We start from the raw sequence: 21,155 nt of genomic DNA on the forward strand, positions 1-21,155 counted from the left end.
AATAATAATAATGATAAATAATAGCAAAGCAGCCCTGTTGTGCCCCAAGACTCCCACTCCGTGGGACTGTGGAAGTTTGTCTTTTTCTTATCAAAGCTGGAGCACAAAAGAGAAATGAAACAAAAACTTGCAACAGAAACAAAATAGTCTGTTCCTGCAACTGAATGTTTTATAGTGCAGCTCCTTGTGCCCAGCCCTTCAGTGCAAAAGCAGGAATTTTTCATTTATTTCCATGGCAAGTGTACAGTCCTTCATGCGATTGCTTTTACCTGCGCAACTTCTTCAAAGTCTTCATGGCGTTTCTGCAAAGCTCTGGCCCGATGCAGCGACTTTCCCACTCCAGTATGCTTGCTAAGAAAAGCTTCTCCATGGTTTTCAATCCAATCCAACACCTGTGGTACAGAAGAGAGACAACACAGAAACTCTGAGTGGACGTACTGAGTGTTACAACAAAAAGACAACTATTCAAGAAACTAAGAAGCTGTAAGGGGACTGCTTATAAGGAACTTACTGTTGGATTAAAACACAGTGTTGCCATTGAAGGACATTGACTACATCTCTTAACTTTTCTCAAAGCAGAAACTAAGCTCAAACTAGCAAAATAGTATGATTCAAGATTATAAGTTTATTTTGAAGGACAAGTTCAATTCTCTACATTCATCAATTTGACAGTAATCTGATCTGAGTGGTGGGACCCCTCATGAGGGTCTCTCTAATCTGTTTATGCCTTCAGCTGACATTTTTCTGCAATGTAAGACTAACAGAGTTTGCACACTACTGCTGAATAACACAGTGAAATTTTATTTTAGATGAGAGCTTGCTTCTCCTTCCACAGTCAAGAAGAAAGAATCAGTAGTACAATTTTTAACTAACACAAGAAAATTGAGTAGAAATCACTGAGATAATGACAATGTCTGTATTCAGAGCATATGGAGGAATTTGCCCCAATTCTGAAGTATCCTCTCAAAACATCACATATAATTGTTTATTGCAAATTTTATACCTGAAAAACTGATGAGCGGAAGACATTTTAAGGGCATTAATGTTTCTACCACAAGGATTGGGCTGGCGGCTCTATAAATAGTAAAAACTGTACACGTAATTAGTTCCTGCCAGTTAACAAAAGTTATTCCTGCACATAAACCAAATTTCTGATGAGTGAATGAACAAAAACATCTGATCCCTCTCCAAACTAATACATCCTAGTCATATCTTAATTCATTAGTTAGAATGCATATGGTATTTAACCTTTTGGAAGATACTCAGAGGTCCAAGAATGATGTTCAAAATTAAAGACAACTGCATATAAGCAGTTTTCTTAAGTCAGCTAACCATTTTTATACAGTATTTATGTAGTGGTGTGGAAAATTCGTGCTAGGTGTTCTTTTTTTTTTAAAACATGAATAGTTCAGTTTGTTTTGAATATGCCTTTCAAAAGCCTGTATCTTCCCTCTTCTTATCTACTAGTGTCCTTTACTCTGATTCCTGAAGTTGGGTGAAGCTTTTCCCCCCTTTTCTTGTACTGAAAGCATTTAATACTTAGTGTAACTAAAGAGAAAGACTTTTTTTTTTCCTTTTTGCTTCCAAACAGGTTTGAGAATCACTTCTGCAACATCACTCATGACTACATTCAACACACATGTAATCCCACACACTATTTCTATAAAAAACATTCATGCTTTCTTTAGCAGTAAAATGAAAACATGATTTTCTTATTTATCTTGACTGTTCGAATCCTCTCTCCTACTGGACATCTTCAAAACAATAAACAATCCCCTAATACCACAAAATAAGCCACTTCAAAGCACCAACACTTCATTAAATCTAAATACTTAACTTATGTAATATTTGTTTTCCTAGCAAGTATTGCCAAAAGAATTTTATTGTGTTTTAGGTCATTGCTAGTTTTCATTTGCTTCTTTCAAGGGAAGGTATTGATCAGAGAGAGTGAGGAGACAAACATGGCCTCAGTTACCTGTGAAGTTTATATTACCAATACTTTTGACTAGTTTCATGAGACTACTCTGCTTTTCTCGTTATAAAAAGAGCTAAAAAGAGATATGTTTGGATGAAAGAATTAGACTGGACTCTGGAGACTACTAACAGTTATAAGCTAACAAATGAAATCAACAGCAAAATCAGTCCCAGAAAGTATGGGATGAAATGCAGAAAACAGCCCAGGGAGAATGATTTTTGCTCCAAATAATGCTCAGTAACTTCTCAAGGGAAGAAATTGTCATAGAAATCCAGTACACAGACCACGACATAAACCACTCATGTAGAGAAACATCACTGGCTTTCAGTGAAACCAGGATGAATATAAGTCTTATTAATGCTCAGCCTTCTTACCTTGATTCTTAACAAAACTGAGGAAGCACTCTTTATTTGGGAATTTTACCATATAAAGGCAGAGTCACAGGATGCTCTTGCTCAGCAGTGAGAGTTTTGCGTACCACTTCAACCAAAGCATGATACAATTAGTTGGCACTGATATTAGCCATCTAGCAACCTTAACTTACGCATTTTCTTCCTCTTCCTGGGAGAAATACACATTACAGAAACCATCATACTGACCCACTAAGGACTCTTCTACTAAACTAAAAGCAAATCGAATTCAGTCTGGTACTAAGCAATACATAGGAGTTTAAGAGGCTCAACACTTTTCAGTGAAAGGGTGAATAATATCATCCTCCACTGCAGCAAGTTGTTTTAATTATGCAATTAAGCTCCAACTGCAGTCTCAGCAGAACCATCCTTATGTCCAATACAGGATCTAGAAAAACGCATATTTTTCTAGCATCAAACTGAATATAAAAGAAACTACTATGGAAACTATAGCTTCATTTTGACAGAATCATTGCTCATGCCTGTAAAATAAGTGTTTTATGTATGTTGCTTGTAGAAATAAATCCGATCTTTTGCAGATCCGGTATGCTTATTTTCACCAGTCTTTCCCACATTATTATCCAGCCCTTATCCCCTGCCCCTTTACGTACTTTGCACACACTCATTTTTCTGGTCTCCACCACTTACTTGCTGCTGACATAACATTCAGAAGGGGAAGATGGAAACCTTCGTATTTCTAATCTTTGGATAGTGAGAATGTGGAAATACTCTCTCCCCAAAAGAACCATTTTACACTGGAACCACCTTCAAAAGCCACGTGGGAATCACACAGTGAAATCATGTTCATGCTGAACAAGTAGCAAGCATTCATGGTCCACCCTTCATTAGTCAAGGCTGAAACTAGTGACTGTAACAAAAAAACCTATCTCTGAGGTAGGCAGATCAAGGAAGGAGAAACAGCACATTTATCCAGAATGGAGAGAGAAGGCACACAAGGTCAGTAAGAACCAATAAATGTATGTCTGGGGAGAAAACCAACCAAACAAAAAGAAAACAAACAAAAATCCCAACAAACCTCCTACCAGTATGTTTTACTTATTTCTGGCTTGCAAGCCATCAGGAGTGTTTTTCAAGCACCAAAACTCTGATCATACGAGTGTCAGCAGTGTCACTCTACCAGAAACATTATCTGTACATTCAATTTCGACCTTTCACGGCCTACAAGTAGAGAACTCCACGTTGCTGCTCCAAGTCTACTTTACTGCTTCATATCAGCATCAGAGCCAGCTCCTTTACTTAGGTAAAAGGCTGGCTCTATTATCCACTTGGTAAGCTTGTTAACTTTTAAGTATGAAATTATACTTTTACTAGCATGCTTTGTATTAGAAGGTTACATTAAACAACTGAATGCAACAGCCAGTGGCCAGAATTTTTCAAAAAAATGTAAATTAACATCCTCTCTTTTGGTGTTAATATACAAACTAACCAGAAACTACATCTCCAGGCATGTTTCTGCTATCTAGGGTCAAATTCAGAATTCCATTCAGCTTAAGATGGTCATAGGTTTTCACATTTCAAATTTGCTGTAACTCACATCTTATCTACTATTTTTTATTATTTCACATGCTACTTTCCTTACTACTTATTTCAAGATATTAGCAGATGGTGTATACAGATAGCACTACAATGCTTTTGTTGATTTGGAAAGCTCCACTAGAAATAGTTTCACCTTATACAAGAACATGAAAGATAGAAGAAAAAAAACTCAATGAGTTTTCTAAGGTGGAAGTAACACAATGTGAAGTACCAGCTCAACACGGCAAATTCCCTTTTCCAACTCAGCTCTGTCACTCACTTCACACTTCCATAAACTGATTTATTTCATTAATCCAGCAGAAAACAATGCCAGCAGAGGGAAGAGGAGGAAATCAGACTCACGCTAAAGGACAGTTACAGATTCGCTTACAATGCACTTGGTTGCTTGCCACTACGTGCAATTTAACTATAAACAGTGGAAGAGAGCCCCCTTAGTTTGACATGAAAAAAATCCCCACCACATATAACTTTTATTGACAATAATTTTAAAAGGTTTTTACGTTAGTTTCTAAATCAATATTAATTGAATTTTTTTAAGTTTGAACAAAGACCAGGAAGCCTGAGAGAATGTGCAAACAAAAACTAAAGTATTTTAGAAAACTGCTTTGGAGCTCCACATAAACCATTCCAGAATTGTCTCAGATATAAATTTAACTAACACCTCAAACCAGAGTAATTTCATGTACTGAATGGCATTAATGATTATTTGATTGAAAAGCTAGCATTTCTCAGACAAATTAAGATAATCTGATAAGGTTGTTTTGGTTTTGTTTTGCCAGAAAAAAAGTATCCTTATTATTCAAGATCGCTTTTTTCCCCTGATGAATTTTGAAAGCTGAGAGAGCTACAATCTGTCAAATCAAGGCTATTCCATGGAAATACCCTTATTTGCTTGCCTGTTATCTTTAAGACATCTGCTGTGGCTATTGGATTAATTTATTTGGTACAGATGTTGAATTGCCATTGTCTTACAGACTGACCTGCACTGAAATCCAAGTATGAAAAGCTGTATCATGAAAGGGAACATTAAGTAAAATTGACATTGTGATTCATAAGGCAGTGCCTAAAATACACCAATATCTGTAAAGTTAAGTTAAAGCAACGTAACAAGGAGCTAAAGTTCCTCATGCACCACTCAGAAGTTAACAGTCGCTACAGGGATAAACCGAAGGACAACCCAATCTCTGGCAGTGATAATTACTGGATATTAAGGGAAGGGCTTAGAACCATGGCAAGTAAGGGCTGCATCTCTGTACATATCTAGTTCAAAATTTCATGTGATTGATAAAGATGTGCATTAGAACAAAAGGCCACAACTTCAAACTGTCAAGAGGATATCTTGCTATCTAATGCAATGTCTGCCTTGCAAAGCATATAAAGGAACCACAGGCACAAACAGGAAGAAACAAATTTCTCCAACCAGTAGGTAAGGCAAGTACTGAATAATAAGTTGAGATGGATCAACCTCCTTGAGCCACCTGGTTCATACTGAAAACCTCCCGTATACTTACAATCCACATGCATGATTTGGATAACACATTTTTGATACTGGAAGTTATAAAAACAGGTAAAGCTGTCTACTTTGTTGTTTTCAAATCTGTGACTACTTGATCTTAAATGCATCCATTCCAAAGGCTGAGGGGTCTCATACTGAAAAGGAAAATCCAGCTTCTTGCTGAAGAACATGGTGGTGACTGTACAATAACTTGAGGCTAATGAAGAGTTATTTGCCAGCTTCAAAGAACAAAGCAGTCTGAGAGCTAACTCCTCCACACTGATAACCATGACTTTGGAAATTTTCATTTTCTGCTCCTTCCTGCAAGCATTTTATTACTCCCAAGATAATAAAGGCAAAGACTAGGAACAGCACAACAAGACAATCTGCAGCATTTAATGAACACCTTTCCCCAGGGAACAAACTGCCTGCAGCCTGGCCTACAGGCCTGAAACTTGAATTATGCACCTGGCAGATTACCTCAGGAGATCACCTGGCCTAGACTGGCTAAGTAGGCCCTACTTGAACTGAATTCAAACTGAAGGAGAAAGTTTCACCATCCAATCCACGCTTGGTGGCACTAGACTACAGAGAAGACCTACATTTTTCTCTGTGAGAAGCAAACTACTGTGTTAATTTCATTTTCTGAAGACTCCTTATGAAGCCTTTTGAGTTTCAGAGGTGATTCATTTGCAGACTGTGCCTCATCAAAGGATCACAGAATATTTTGAGTTGGCCCTTCACTGACAACTCGTGCAAGTACCAGCACTGACCCTCCTGACTAGTTACTACTTATGTTGTTATCTTGATGAAGAGCCTCAAGAATTTTTACAATGGCATAACAGAGTTTTCAGTTTGGTTCTCTATGCCCTTCCTGACAATTCATAACATTGACTCTACTTTCTCCTACTTCTTTTGTCAGCTAACATTTTTCATGCCTTTCTGCATCCTTTGTCACATCCGAGTGTTGAGAATTTGAAAAACAGCCTGTCTTTCAATATATGCCTCTTTTCAGACAAAAAAATAAGTAATAAAGTTTTAAAAATTGTACTTAATTTACTGCTTAAGTATTTATGTTGTTTAATTACATAGAGTCACCCCATATAGAAGAAAGTTGAGCTAACAAGATTGCTCACTCTCTCCACCATCTGCCTAAATTATCTCTTTCAACTACTGTAAATTATGAAAGCCAGTTATTTCACTCCCAACTGCTCACATCCAGTATCTTCTTGAACCAGCTAAGTACAGAAGAAGAAAAAAGATTAGTTTAACCAGAATGTATAACTGGCTATCTAAAAACCCCACTAGGAAGTTCCTGATTTGTGAACACTTTTATGCTCAAATGAAAGATCACGATCAGTAAATACTGGCCATCTTTACTTTTCATGAAGATGAGCTATTAAAGGATAAATTACTAATGTCTCTGTCAATTGCAGCCCAAGGCCACTATTTTATGTTTATTAAAAATCCATTAACCAAGAAATTCTAAACAATGTCAAAGATACTAATGCCTGTACATAACTACTAACTTTTATGGATGTTGTCATAATGAAAAAAATATACCAGCTAATAGCCATTAATTCAAGAACAGTGCTATTACCAGAAAGTAATCTCATCCATAACCTTTACAACTCCTTATATACTACTCTTGGGTTTTAAAGAAACATGATTAAGCCAATTATGTATCACTGAGGATTTGAAACGAAAAATTTTACAGAATAGCACTTTTAATTTTTTGCATGTTACTCCTACAAGTCTTTTTGGCACTTCAAGTCCAGAATCTTACCTAGAATGTGAATGTCAGCTTCCAGCACAATCTCAGAATAGCCAAATAAAAAGACTAGAAGTCTTTGTCATCATATCTGACTCAAAGTAAATAAATTAATTTAAAACCAGAAAAAAATGAAGTAGGGTTAACTTACAAATATGATTACTATCCATACCAGCCAATACCCTCTGATAACACATAGGACTGGGTATCAGACAGTCAATTCCATTCAACTATTCAACTGCTGAATGAAAGAACACAGGTTTTAGCAGTCAAAACTCACCTGTCAATGCAATCAGCTTGGAATCACAGGCTGACAGAATACAAAGGCATTTAGACAACATGAAATAAAACCTACTTGTTGAACATCCTGTTGAAAAACGCACAGCTGAAGCCGCTGGTGCAAGCGGACCTTTCGATGCTGCCAGATATTTTCCAGTTGGCGCTGGTGGTGCAGTACTTCATGGATGACATCCAGAACATGATGAACTGCTTTTGAGTAGTTGGCAGAAGCAGTGAGGGAATCGGAACTCCCAGGAGTCAAAGGTCTTTGGAGTTTGTCAAGGAGTGACTTCCCATCTTGGCTCACCTGACCAAAGAGGATGAAGAATTACTTGTCTTGCCAAAAGCTTGTTAGGCTACTATTTTGTTCCCCCACCTCCTCTCCCCATTTTAGATGTCTTTAAGAATTCGAGGAGCAGTGATGAAGATTTGTTTTTTACTACAAGCATGATTATGACATGCAGCTGTTATAGAAAAAAGGAAAAACATTATATTCTCCTTCTATGTAAGATACTTTTAGGAAGCAGCACTCTTCTAAATAACAGCCTGTCTTTCCATTTTTTCATTATCTTAAAAGTGGTTTTGCTTTAAAGTGTTGGGGATTTTTTCTTTGTTTGTTTTGGGGTTTTTTGTTGTTGTATTTTTTAAACAAGTCAAGTCTAATTTAGAATATTCAACTCTTTCTCTAGTCAACAAAATACCTAAAATTAAGCATTTGTTCAGAATTATCCTTCCAGAAGCATCTCTCTTTTCATTTGCTGTAAAGGTGAACAGGGACGTTACTACCTGTAGGTTAATATTAATTTGATGAATACATTTAAACCAACAGATATAAAACTCAGAACATGATTCTATCTGGCACAATTTACAACTTCTAAATTATTACTGTTACTGGTAAGCCAAGTGCCAACTGTTGTTACAGCAAACTTAATTAAATCACTTAAAATCTTTCCACGCAGCACAGAAAAATACTCTTTTCCAAAATGTGTTTAACAACTGATACTGACTAGAAATATTAGTCATTTCTAATTGTCATCTTCTCTAATTTAAACCACAGTAGAAATATTAAGATTTACCTTGCATGCTAATTAAAAAGCAATAATCCTATCTCATCTGGTCCCTGTTACCATTCAGTGTTGAAAGCACTTTTCACTGGTGTTTAACTGTTCTATCACTTTTAGCATGAAGCTCAGAGAACTGTTATAATTCAGTATCATTCAGCTATCTGTAAAGAACTTTTCAAATAGCTCATCCAGCAGGCAGGAAAAAATCATCTGAAACCAAAAGACTGGAGTGTAAACAATAGTCTGAAACCATCAAATCAACATAATGTCAGAAACAGCAAATTTGACAAGGCCTTTCCCCAGTGGTTACTTTCTGTAATTTTTTACTGAATCTAGGCACATTTTAAATTTGCTATTCAGTAGTCAAACAGAACCAAATGAAAATTCTTTTCTAATAATTAGATTACAATGGAGCTTATTTTTTTTCTCAGTTCCAATTTAAGCTTTTTCATTTTAGTAATAAGTATCAACAGAGAAAGTGAAGCTCACTAGTGAAAAGCAGCCCCTGTAGAGTCAAGTCAGGATGAAAAAATGCATAGTCCATAGTAGTAGTTATAATAATATTTTTCCTTTTTGTATCCAAAAGAATCATCTAGTAAGTCTTTCAAATATTTCAAGATAATCGACTTCAATGATCTATCCAGATTCCATGAAATTCAGGTGAAAAAAAAATTGCGATGGTCCCTTGATCTGATTAGTTTATTAGCTTTACAAACAAATGACCACGCACAGCTTTTCTTCTGGAGTTAAAGTTTTCTTCCTTCCCAGAGCATGACTACCTTAAGATTTCAGTGAGATGTATAACCTTATCTATACATATAACTTCATTTAAGGCACAGCTGTTGGAGTTTCAGGTACACCAGTTATCTCAGCTTGTTAGCTAGTAAGTTTATTAGTAATATACAGTAATTACCCTCAGTAAAATCAGACTGTCTAGAATTAAAAGCATCTACTTCCTTAAAATTACTGTCTTCTACTTTGCAACCAAGTCATGTTGTCAAGACACTATAATCTAAAATGAATGACAAAGTGTTATAATTTCCATAGTGTTCCTCTCTCTCTTCCCCCAGTGTTCATTCATCACAAAATGAAAGGAGCTGTGTACTTTAATAGAAATGAAGTCATACATCTAATAATGATAAGCAATAGTGGTGTAATATCTTGACACAGAAAGACACCTCCATCAATCTTCAAAAAGGAATGCATGTTTAAAAAACACAAAATAAAACCTTCTGCCCAGAGGAGGAACACGACTTGTGCATAAACATACAATTATTATTTCTGCTAAAGCTATTGTTTTACCAGATGGCAAAAAGTAATGACCGGAACTCAAAAGAAAGGCACTTAAAGCTTGCTTTTCTTCTTTTTTGAGCAGTTACAATGAAGAATTTGTTAAAATTTCTAGCTATGCCAAAGTCAAAAGCTACACCTTTGAAATCCTAAATAAATTTTCAGGGTATTTGCCAGAGCAATCCTATAATCTACCTGTCTAATTTATTTTCATTAGGCATCACCAGCAAGCAAACAGTATTTAACATGCTAATCCACAGTAGTTATTTACACTTAACAGTAGGCTCATCCAATCACATCCCTGATAAAAAAAAAAAACAACACATAAAACCAACCCAAAACAAATAGAACCAAATAGAAAAAATGCCACTATTTTAACCTCAGTTCTTTATAATCATTATTCTAGAGAGATCCAGCCTTCCTATTCCTTGCTGCACTCTCATGGAGCGTGCACTCCAGCTTGCCTCTCTTCACATAAATCTATTACAAATGTGCTATTTCCCTATCTCTTGTTTTAGAAAGGGACCCTTCCAATGACGAAAGGTTATAATGAAGAAAAGAAATCTTACTACAAAATATACTCTCAAGAATGAGTTACAACACTTACATGTAGTAATATCACAAGTACTATCACCAAAGGTATGCTTCAGTATGTCATTAGATAAGCTGACACAGCAAGGTGGCGTAAATCAAGAAGAGGGATATCAGTGCGTATTTTACACAGAAGAACAAGAACTCGTGTGAACTCTGGACATCTGACTCATGGTCATAAAGTTTATGCAGGCCCCAAAATGGCAGGTATTCAAAAAAACCCAGTTTTGATACACTAACAATAGCACTGATCATCAGCACTAATCTTATCTTCCTTTACTGCTGAATGAAATGTAACCAGATTTTGAATTCAGCTTCCTATAATAAAGCTGGTTCATCACAAAGTAGTTGCATCTTTAATGTAATGTATAAATCACAACCGTTAGTTCAAACCCACGTGACCTCCTTTTAAAGAAAGGTGCAAGCTGTAGCCTAAGTTACCTTGTGTCCACTGATCATTTTTAACAAGATTTAACCAAATGCATAATTTTATGAGTACAGAAACTACTGTATTTAATCCACACTAACATCAGTCCGATTTAATAGCAAAACCAATTTTACTCCACGATGAGAACAACCCGTCAGAAGAAAGAAAGATAAGTAAAGCAGGAAATGCAGAAAATACCTGTTATGTAATAGTGAAGTGAATACCCATTTGATTTCTAATTTCAGCTAAGTAAACTTAAACTTTCTCTTTTCACAAAAGAAAACTCTAGATTTGAGGACAAAAAAAAACAGATAGTCATCACTTTCTAGGCCACCTTCAGAATAAGCATTTCATCTTAAGTTGTAAATGCAATCATTAGAAATACTGACAAATATTATGATTCCGTTGTGTGCTGAATCCAAGATTACAGCAGCAGCATAGGATACACTAGTCTTACAAATGATGACTACACAGGCATGCTGGCTCATTTATGTGTCTTTGAGGTTGATGAAACTAAGTGTATTACCTTCTGGCTTGTCAAGTGACAAGTCCTTTGATGGTTAAGCCTTTTCCGTGAGGCAATTTCAGCAATGGATTTTCAACAAAACACATTTAGAGCAATCCATGCCAACAGAATACTTTCCCAAAGAATACCCAGTTAAGTTCCCTTCAAGTAAGTATTTAGACGATAGTATCAGACTGCTATTAAGAGGTAGTAACATGTGAATGTAAATTAAAACACACTGAGTACACTGCATGGGTTGTTTGTACCACGTATGGTTACATCTTGCCTTTTAAATTTCTTTCAGAAGATTAAGGGGAAGATTTAGCACTTCATTTTTGAATAATAGCAGTAAAATCCAGTATACTAAATTTAAAAAGAAGCCTAGCACTTGAGTTTCCAATTAATGCACTATGCAACAAGAGATGCCAATTCATGATCCACACTTAACATGACACAATTTTACCTAAGGAAACAAACAAGATACTTACCTCAGAGTAAGCCAAGGTAATATGTTCATATATCCCTTGATGATGATGGATAGCATCTTCCAAGTCTTGCAGTTCTGAGGGAAGCTCCACCTCACCACAGGCTTTACACCATGAGTCCACATTGCTCATGTACTGCAACAGAGAAAAAACATTCTGCTTGATTTTGGGTTCTACCAGTGAGTACACACGTGTTGGTAACTTTCAAAAGGACAGGCATCTCTGTAACAGCCACTGAAAAATCCTTATGGCATTTGTCTCTGAAACAGCCAAGATTAAGTTTATATCAGGATAGAAAGAAATATTCAAGTCTGAGTATACTTATGCTTTTAGGTATCTGAAACTCTTTGAGTTCTTTAGAGGCAGGTAGGCTTAGCTGTATATCGGTAGCCTTCAGAACTGATTTAACTGTTGGCAATACTGATGCTTCAATTTTACTATTGCTCTTTTTCTTGATTTTGCAGCTACGAAAAAGTTTGCTTCACCCTGCACCACCATTTCAGACACATGAAAGCCAATTAAGGTCTTGTCTTCACAAGGAGGTAAAACCTCATGGGATCATGAGGTTTATCACCTCACCTTTTTTAATCTTCAGAGAAAACCATGTTACTTTGTACGCGTGTGCACATGCAGACAAAGAATTACTGGTGAACTGTTCACTGAAACACTCCATAGTTGTGTTTTGCTGGAAAGAGGTTATCAAGGAGGTGAAGCAGTGTCAGGGCACAGCAAATTCACACCTCAGTCTCCAAAGCCCTAACTTCTACATGCAAAGAAGCACTAAATCCATTTGGTAAGCTACTACAGAAGGAAGTGTGTAAGGGATTTACAGCTTCAGTGGGGGTCTCTTAGGACTAACACTGAACTTTGAGCACACAGCTATGTCAGCATAACTGCTCAAGTCAAGCCTTTCAGGGGAAATTGAGGATACTGCTACAGAAATCTCTTATGTAGACAATTTAAGTTATCCCTGAAGTTTAAATCGTCTTGACAGACATATATGCATAGTACAAGTTCTGCAAACTTATTTTTCACAGCTAGGGGGCATGAATTTTATACCCCTGTTATGCTAGGAAAGGAAAGAGAAGAAAAGAACCTGTTTTTCTAGGAGTTTTCATAGTTGTTAAACCTAGTACAGCCAAGCATATGATTTCTTTAAAGTAAATTTGTCCTCTATTTATGTCAAGTTCAAGACTCAAAAGTTTTAAGAGACCAAGCCATTTGTCTCATCACACATATTTTAATTCTTGGAGCACATGTAGTATTTTGAGGAAAAAGCAGATCATTTCTGGTACTCTACTATTGTTTCAAAGCTGGGCAGAAGGGTGATAGAGTACTTAGCTGTAAGATACTTATTTAATTCTCATTTCACCGAGGGCCAGCTTAAAAAATCTCTGATGTTAAGCACTGAACACTAATAGAAGCTCCATGTGGGACCACAGAGTTACATCTCTGGCACTAGTTAGCCCGCACTGAAAGTTGGGTGCAGTCTTCACTGTGTCTGACAGTAGGCAGCAACACTTACCTGCTACTTGCAAGAGAACACAGGCATTCAAGAACAGTGTGTTATTTCTTGGGTTGCTTGCTTTTTAATCTTTCTATGTAGGTCAAGCACCACCAGTCTCTAGAGGGGTCATTCCTCACATTCCAAACCCTCTTACCTTGAACTCACGCTCCACTGTTAATGAAACAGCTAATATATCACAGCCAGGTATCTTACAAAGCAACTAGGACAATCCATCACAGTTAATCATAAAATGAAAACCGCAGAAGGAGCAATTAAAAGGAAATTAATCCCAACAGATGCTGCACTATTTCCCTCATTCTTATCTTTTCTCTTGTTTACACTTACATTAGTGGTAAAGAAGTTAACACCAACCCTTACTACAGCTGCCCAGCACACGATCCCACAAAATTTAGTCCCCTGACTTCTGATGAGCATAGTTTTATTTCTTTTTTAATGAAAAAGGATAGCATTTGAGCCAAGATATACCTATCTTTAACATTTCATTCATCTTTCTCCTACATGTACGGCTGACAGAGCTTAAATGTAAACCTGAACGATCCAAGTAATTAGAAAAACATCAATAATGATAAGGTACCACACAATGTCTACCAAATGCTTCAAGCTGATTGGTGACTTTTCTACAAGAAAACAATTCCTTCATCTCATTTTCATGTAGCTTTTCTGTAAAACCTGCCAAAAGTACTTATAGTGGCATCAGTTTATACACTTTACCTTAGTCTGTCTTAAGACATTAAACCAATGTCACCACTAACCATAATAAAAAGCAATGTGTATTTGCATCTTAATACATTCATATTTCTAGTGTCTAGCTATTTATTAAGTTAAATTTCTGTGTAGTAGAAATCAGGTAGAAAACTTAAAATAAACTGCACCATCTATCCGTTTCTGAAATTTTCAACTCCCAAGTGCTTCCTTCATTGACTTCAAATTAAAGTTATATCAGACATGAGACTTTTTCTTGGATATAATTTAGCAAGGCAAATGGAAAGAAAAGTATCTACATACAGCACATCAGAGCTTCAATCAGCCATAACCATCCAAGAACCTCTGCTCTCCAAATACACCAGGGATGTACAGAGCAGACAGTCTGTAATATCAACGGGTGACTCAAGTGCGCACACATAGCAACTCCTTCAGAACTGAATTCCCTTGAGGGCAAAACACGCTTTCACCATTAAGACTATTAACTTGGGGATATTTATTCCTACTTCCCATACATATATCTCTTCTCTGGCAGTTACATACAGTTAATGACTTAATTAAAATAATTGGTATAGGCCTAAAGCTAATTTTTTTTTTAATATATGAGGAATCTCTCATGAAATACTAAGTAAACATCACCCACCACAATTTCAGATTCAGATAGTTAATTAAGTTCTCAGCTTTCAGGTCAGTTCAACTTAGTTTTCTATAAGCAATTACTGTAAGTTAAATCTTGACACTCCAAGGACTGATTGGGGCAGAGTGGTGAGGACAGTAGAACAGGTTATGATTTCTAGATGTAGGAAAGGCATTATATCAATATTAAAAGCTTTATACAGTTAGGCATTTCTGTCCACTTCATTTTGATTGACAGAGATAGCTTGGTTGCTTTATCTTGCATTGATATGGGCAAAGCATTTTGTGGAGAATTTAAAGGCTGTGGGCTAAACTGAGGAGAACAAGTTTTTGTTTGATTATCAACTGAAATTAGCAGAAATAAATGTTCTGGCTTTCCTGCCAACCTTTTCAATCACTTTCTTGTACTTTTAACCAAATCAAAAGCAAACAGCACAACTAACCCATCCAGCACATAAACTTTTGTTGGTGCCCTCTCCATTCACTAACCTGTTCAGCCTTCTGATGGAAGATGGAGGACATATCCAGTAACGTGCTACGTTCATCCAAGGCTGCAGCAAATGCCTTCCACTCTTGCTCCAGCTGACTGGCAATCTGTTTTATTTGTTGTGAAGCATAATGGCCAGACTCAATCAGGCGATTTGCTACTGACATTATGCGGCTTATGTTTACATACACATTCTGTGGAGAAGAAGGAGGGAAAATACAGTGGAAGTTAGCAGACCACTGAAATAAAGAGGTATACTTCTAAAAAAATCTACTTTATTACAGTACTATTTAATAGACTGGTTTTATTTGCCAAGTTTGTACATGCCAAACTTTGGAATCTAGGTGTATAACATAACGAGTGAGAAAGATGACTTGAAATAATCAGAGTCTAAAAGTCACATTAACAGTCAGCTTAAGCAAATGCATATTATTTGAAGACGCATTATTACAATGAAGAGGAAGAGGAAGAGTTAACCATGTTTTACAACAGTCTCAACAAAAATGTTAATGGATATTTAAGTCAACAAGACATTCAGACACACACGATATAGGAGAATCAAAGTATAATTAGTAAGTACCTGATCTATCCACAGTATCCGCATGTGCAACATCACTCTACAAACCTTTACATCAACTTGTGAAAGTCACTTTTAAAGTAACTACATTTTCCTGCCGCTATATTCCCTCTGAGCTAGCACTGAAAATTAGACAAATAAGGTCCAAAATCATAAGTATTCTCTAGCATCCTGGCATTACTCACTGATGGCTCTTAGTCATTCTTATTTTCAATCCACAGTTTCTTATTCCTGCAAAGCCAGCAACAAGAACAACTTCACCACCAAAATGTTTCTGAGTAGCCCTTTCAGAGTTACGTGTATATAATACTGAGTTGACACTTTCAACTGGGTAGACTCCCAGACATCTAGAATGAAGTTCTTAGAATCACAGGATTGTTGAGGTTGGAGGTCATCTAAGTCCAACCACGTAGACGCTGAGCATCTCAGGTGGAACCACTACCTGTTGGCACCCAGCCACTACCCAGAGCCTGACACTGAGTGGCTGGAGCAAGTGTTGCAGTTCTACTAGGCTTCACTGTCCAGTCTCATCTGAGTGGTAATTAGCACAGGTCTCTATTAATTGTAAACTGTATGCATATGTGCAAGCAGGAGCAGACCTGACACAGCCTACACCTCACCTGGTCCACCTAATAAACTGAGCACAGCAGTGTCATGTTGGCTGTTTTTCCTTTCTGCACAATATTTGCTTTCCATTTTTTAGGTTATCCCACACATCTCTGCTCTCCTTTTAATCAGGGTCGAACAACTGGAAGAATACAAATCTGCTATTTCTAACAAATTTTAAAAGAGTGGAGAGCATTTAGGCCTATTTAAGTGTATGTAGCATAAATACAAGACTGCTAAATGAATCCAGAAAGCCCTTAAATGGTCTTTACAGTTGTGGAAAAAAAAAACAACAAACAACAAGTGCCAAAAGAGAAAAGAATAAAGGCAACCATAGACTGTCATTTGAACTATTTCTGTACCATAATAAAAGAAATTTTTAAAATTCTGGAACACCAGTTAAAAATGAAGGACATGGTACGGTACATGTGAAGCAAAACAAATTAAAACTGAGCTGTGGTTAACATGCATTCATTTTCCCATGGCAATCTGGTTTCACAAGTGTGGAAGAACACCCCCTGTAGCAGTATGAATATGAGTTAATATGCTGACAGTTGAATACTTTCCAAGCTATGTACACCACATTCCATCCCTCAAAAAAGAACAAACAAAAAACAACTAACAATAATCTAAACTTTTTCCCTCACTATGTGATATATCTACTAAAGTTTTAAGTGATGGTATTTTAAAATGCAATGACCCAAAAGAGACAGACTTAGTCAAGAAGGAAAAGAATCTCCAATAGCATCTTGCTACAGTTAAGACTGTCTTCAGCTGATCCTTCAAGGTTAACAAATTTTGTTCAATTTCCTACAAGGACAGGCAAGTCCACTGCCATTATTATATGACAACTCCATATTTTGCACACTGCTTAAGAGATGAGAAACACTGCTACAAGTATGCTGTTGCTCATTCCCCAGGGACTGATATATTCACTGTAGGGATTTACATCCTGGTTTTAGTTAGGAAAGCAAAAGCTATGAGGTAATAACTGCTAAAGATTTATTTAGTGATATCATTTACATAATGTGACTATGCATGAAGCACCCAAAGCTTCTAAATGTGTATCCATTTAGAAAGTCTAAAAAGTGAAAGGCTGAAGTGATACTGCATTGCTTGATCTCTGTGGTGCCCAGTGACAGAACCTCAGGGAATGGCCTGAAGTTGTGTCAGGAAAGGTTTAGGTTGAATATTAGAAAAAGTTTCTTCACCCAGAGGGTGGTTGAGTGCTGGAACAGGCTCCCCAGGGAAGTAGTCACAGCACCAAGCCTGACAGAGTTCAAGAAGTATTTGGATGATATTCTCAGGCATGTGGTATGCATGTGGTAGGCACAGGCACTCTTGGGAATGGTCCTGCACAGGGCTAAGGGTTGGACTCGATGATCCTTGTGGGTCCCTTGGCATATTCTGTGATTCTGTGATTTTTCCACTGTCTTACAAACATGACTATTGTAACAAGACTAAAAAGGGAACAATTCAAGTTATTGCATTACAGTGTGTTTAGTAAGTACACAAATGTACTTAGTATGATGATTTTCTCCCAAAATGCTCTTCAGCCAGAAGTTGAAAAGACACCTTACAATATCTGGAAAGCTCCTCATTGCAGAACTATTCTCTAAAGGGAGAATACGTATAAAACAAGTATTGCTGAGCAGGCAACACAGATTAGTAGCTCAACACAAGCTGCAGTGCACTCTGTCATTCTTTGGTGCATGCCTGAAAGGCAAGTACACAGGCGAAAAGCACAGGTGACAGCCTACCAGCTTAACTGAACCGCTATCACACTCGATACAAAATAAACCTGGCAGGTGACCTGAAGGTTCTATTTTATTTCCTGATTTTCCCAGACACATTTAGAAAATGTTTGTTTAGCTTCAAGATTTCAAATAGTAGTTTTCTGACACAGAAACTATTAAGCATTCAGTTTTAAATGTCATCACCTCAGTGATACAGTCCATAAGCATCATAACTGGCATCTCTATATAGACTGTAGTGAGTTGGAGCTATTTGACTATGATAGAAATAATTTAGCAATGGAATTTTCAAATCATCTGCCACTTCACATGCAAATGGCCATCAAAACACAGTGTAGCATTAATGTATGAATTAACACCTGCTTTAATGATTTAAATGTTCTCTAACAACTCTTCTAGTCTCATTCTTGAAGCAACAGTAACACTTTCAGTTTTGGAATCCAAACTTTAACAATGAGGGCTGCAGAACAACTAGAGGTATAACCTGATCTATTCCCTTGAAAAAAAAACAAACTCAGCAACTCAAGATTACAAGTAAGGAAAGTGTTTAACCTGTCCTTCAACTACAAGGATCCTCTAAATATTCTCAGGGAACCATTTAACCATTGCTATTAGCACTGGAACAAGTGAAATATAATTTCACTCTTAATTTCTTCAAATTTATCACCTCTTTCCAACATTTTTTTATGGTGGACCTGGGGAATCTTACTGCAAGACTGTATAGTCCAATGCCAACACTACTTTCTTTCCTCCTGTACTTTTCACTTACTTTCACTTACTCATAGTAAACACCCATGCCTTCAACCTCTCCTTACAGCCATGTCATTTTCATGTAGATGTTTCCCATTACAACATTAAGAATGAGGCTCTAAACTGGACCTAGTTCTCTAATAGGACCAACTGAACCAGAGCAATTTCTTTACAAATCTGAAGTTCAGCACTCCCAATAAGTACCAAAAGTGAAATAAGATTTGCTTCTTTTCAGTAACACCACTGTCTGTTCCTTTAGTCCGTGATTCATTGACACGAGTACACTTGTTGCTGTATTAACACCTCAGCAGCTGACTGCTTTTTAAAATGTTTATTTGCTTCTTCCTTCTTAGGAAGGTTGCAGACCTAGCCTGTTCTATTTCACCTGGTTGACTTTTGAGTGCTCCTCAGAAGCTGAAAATAGCCTGAACTCATTTCGCCTTTTTCAGTCAGTTCTCAGGTTGGTGGCATCCAGACATTATGTCTAAGCATTAACTGCTCAACCACAAAGATTCTCTTAGGCATGTGCACTCAAGACACATCCTTCCCAATCTGACCAGGACCCACAGCTGTGCATTCTCTGAACTTCAAAAACACCAAAAATACACAGTTTGTTTGACTGTGGTTACCCAGAACTACCAAAAACGCGACTGAATACATTTTACCTCCTGTGCTGTCCCATGCCTATTTAGAGTCTTTGTCTATTAGGGATGTTAGATTGGTTGAACAGCTGATGGATTTAACTATTTAACTTTTATTTATTTATTTTACTGCAAGCGCTACTTAAGCAAAGCATTAGATTAACAACATAAAAATAAGTTAAAAAACCCCCACCAATAAAACCCATCAGACCCCACAAAACAGGCACGTCCCCACCAAGTATGAAGAGATAGCTTACTACTGTTCACCATGGTACAAGAAGTCTTTTGTGAAAGTCTGCATTTCAAAGCAATATGAGGAAAAACAGCCAAATCACCACTTTTGGTCTTGCTCCCATATGCCAAAATCCCAGAGGACCAAGGGCAGTTCTAGAATTCACATGGTGCTTAATTCTATCTCAAGCAACAAATCTGTATGGTTACAAAAATACATATTTAAAGTAAAAAGAATCTCAAGGCTCAAATGTATCAGTAGTATAAAGAAAGAGGAAAAAGTTACACAAGCTGTCAACTAAGTTGATTTTACCTCACCTGACCTTGTTTATGTTTTCTTTTGTACCAGTCCCTGTGGCTGGATCTGAGCAAGCCAAACAGGTCATCTTCATAACTTTTAACTTTGCAAACCCAGTGATACTCCATTGTTGTGTTCATACTTTTATTTTAACATCCCAAAACTCTCAGCAGTGCTCATTTCTGACATTCTTTTTCTGGAAACCATTCAGTGTTTGATTACTACCTTGATAAAGTGGTTTAGTGTATAAAAACATCGTGTTCTGAAAACATCAATCAACTTAGCTATATACTTACAATTGACACTGGACCTTTTGGACTATGGTTAATAAAAGTAACTTCTACTGATGGTCCTATCAACACTGAGACAAGTAGTCACAGCACACCCTTTAACAGTAGCATGTGCCAGCTTTCTTCAAAGTTTCATTTTGCCTACATCACTTCCTAAGCATTTTAACCCTCCCCAGTGCACTGCAAGGCACAGATAAAATGTAATGAAAGCAAGGTCATCTGGTCCAGCAACAAGAGTAGAAAATGTTCAAGCAGATAACATCTTCCTCCTCCTCCTCACCCATACTTCAAGTGACTTCTTGTTTTCCTTGTGCAGCAGCAGATGTATAGAAAATGGCAAGAAAAAGAGTGGACAGACAGAGAATCACTCTTTCTCAGTCTTGCATGCAAGACTGACTAATCGCACAATCATAGGTACTTTATTTTTGCAGTTCGAAAACTCAACACATAAATTTTATACTTGCAACTCCTATGATGTCTTATTTGAAAGTTTCTCCCTTAAAAGGTACTAAAATCTTGTTTTGAGAAGTGAAGCATTGGTTTAGTCACCCAAAGAGGAACGTCAAGCTGAAACTGAGCATTGCTTAACTCAAATAAATCTTGGGACTTGACAACAGCAATTTACTGTTGCTGAAAGCAGGCCTTTTAAATTGTACTGAGAATTCATCCTCATCTTTAGAGAGCAGAATCACTGAGCGTTTATTTTTCCCCACAGTTATGGAAGATGGGATCTACCTGCCTTATAAAGACACAGTTTTGACATTTATCAGTGGATAGAATCAAATTCAGGAGTAACAGGAGGTCAC

The 21,155-nt window shown here is 36.9% G+C and overlaps 1 protein-coding gene across 2 annotated transcripts in view; it reads right to left on the minus strand.

The window, feature by feature from the left end:
* Positions 1-21,155, minus strand: part of TRIO (trio Rho guanine nucleotide exchange factor) — a 178,903-nt gene that overhangs the window by 140,308 nt on the left and 17,440 nt on the right. For both annotated transcript variants that reach the window (XM_029965287.1, XM_029965288.1), the window contains exons 6-9: positions 15,205-15,396; positions 11,853-11,984; positions 7,564-7,794; positions 270-392 (exon numbers count right to left, since the gene is read on the minus strand). In XM_029965287.1, coding sequence (XP_029821147.1) covers positions 270-392; positions 7,564-7,794; positions 11,853-11,984; positions 15,205-15,396 — 678 coding nt within the window. The remainder of the gene's footprint in view (positions 1-269; positions 393-7,563; positions 7,795-11,852; positions 11,985-15,204; positions 15,397-21,155) is intronic.

The sequence above is a fragment of the Manacus vitellinus genome, unplaced genomic scaffold (assembly GCF_001715985.3).
Source record: "Manacus vitellinus isolate BGI_N305 unplaced genomic scaffold, ASM171598v3 scaffold_96_pilon, whole genome shotgun sequence".
Lineage (NCBI taxonomy): Eukaryota > Metazoa > Chordata > Aves > Passeriformes > Pipridae > Manacus > Manacus vitellinus.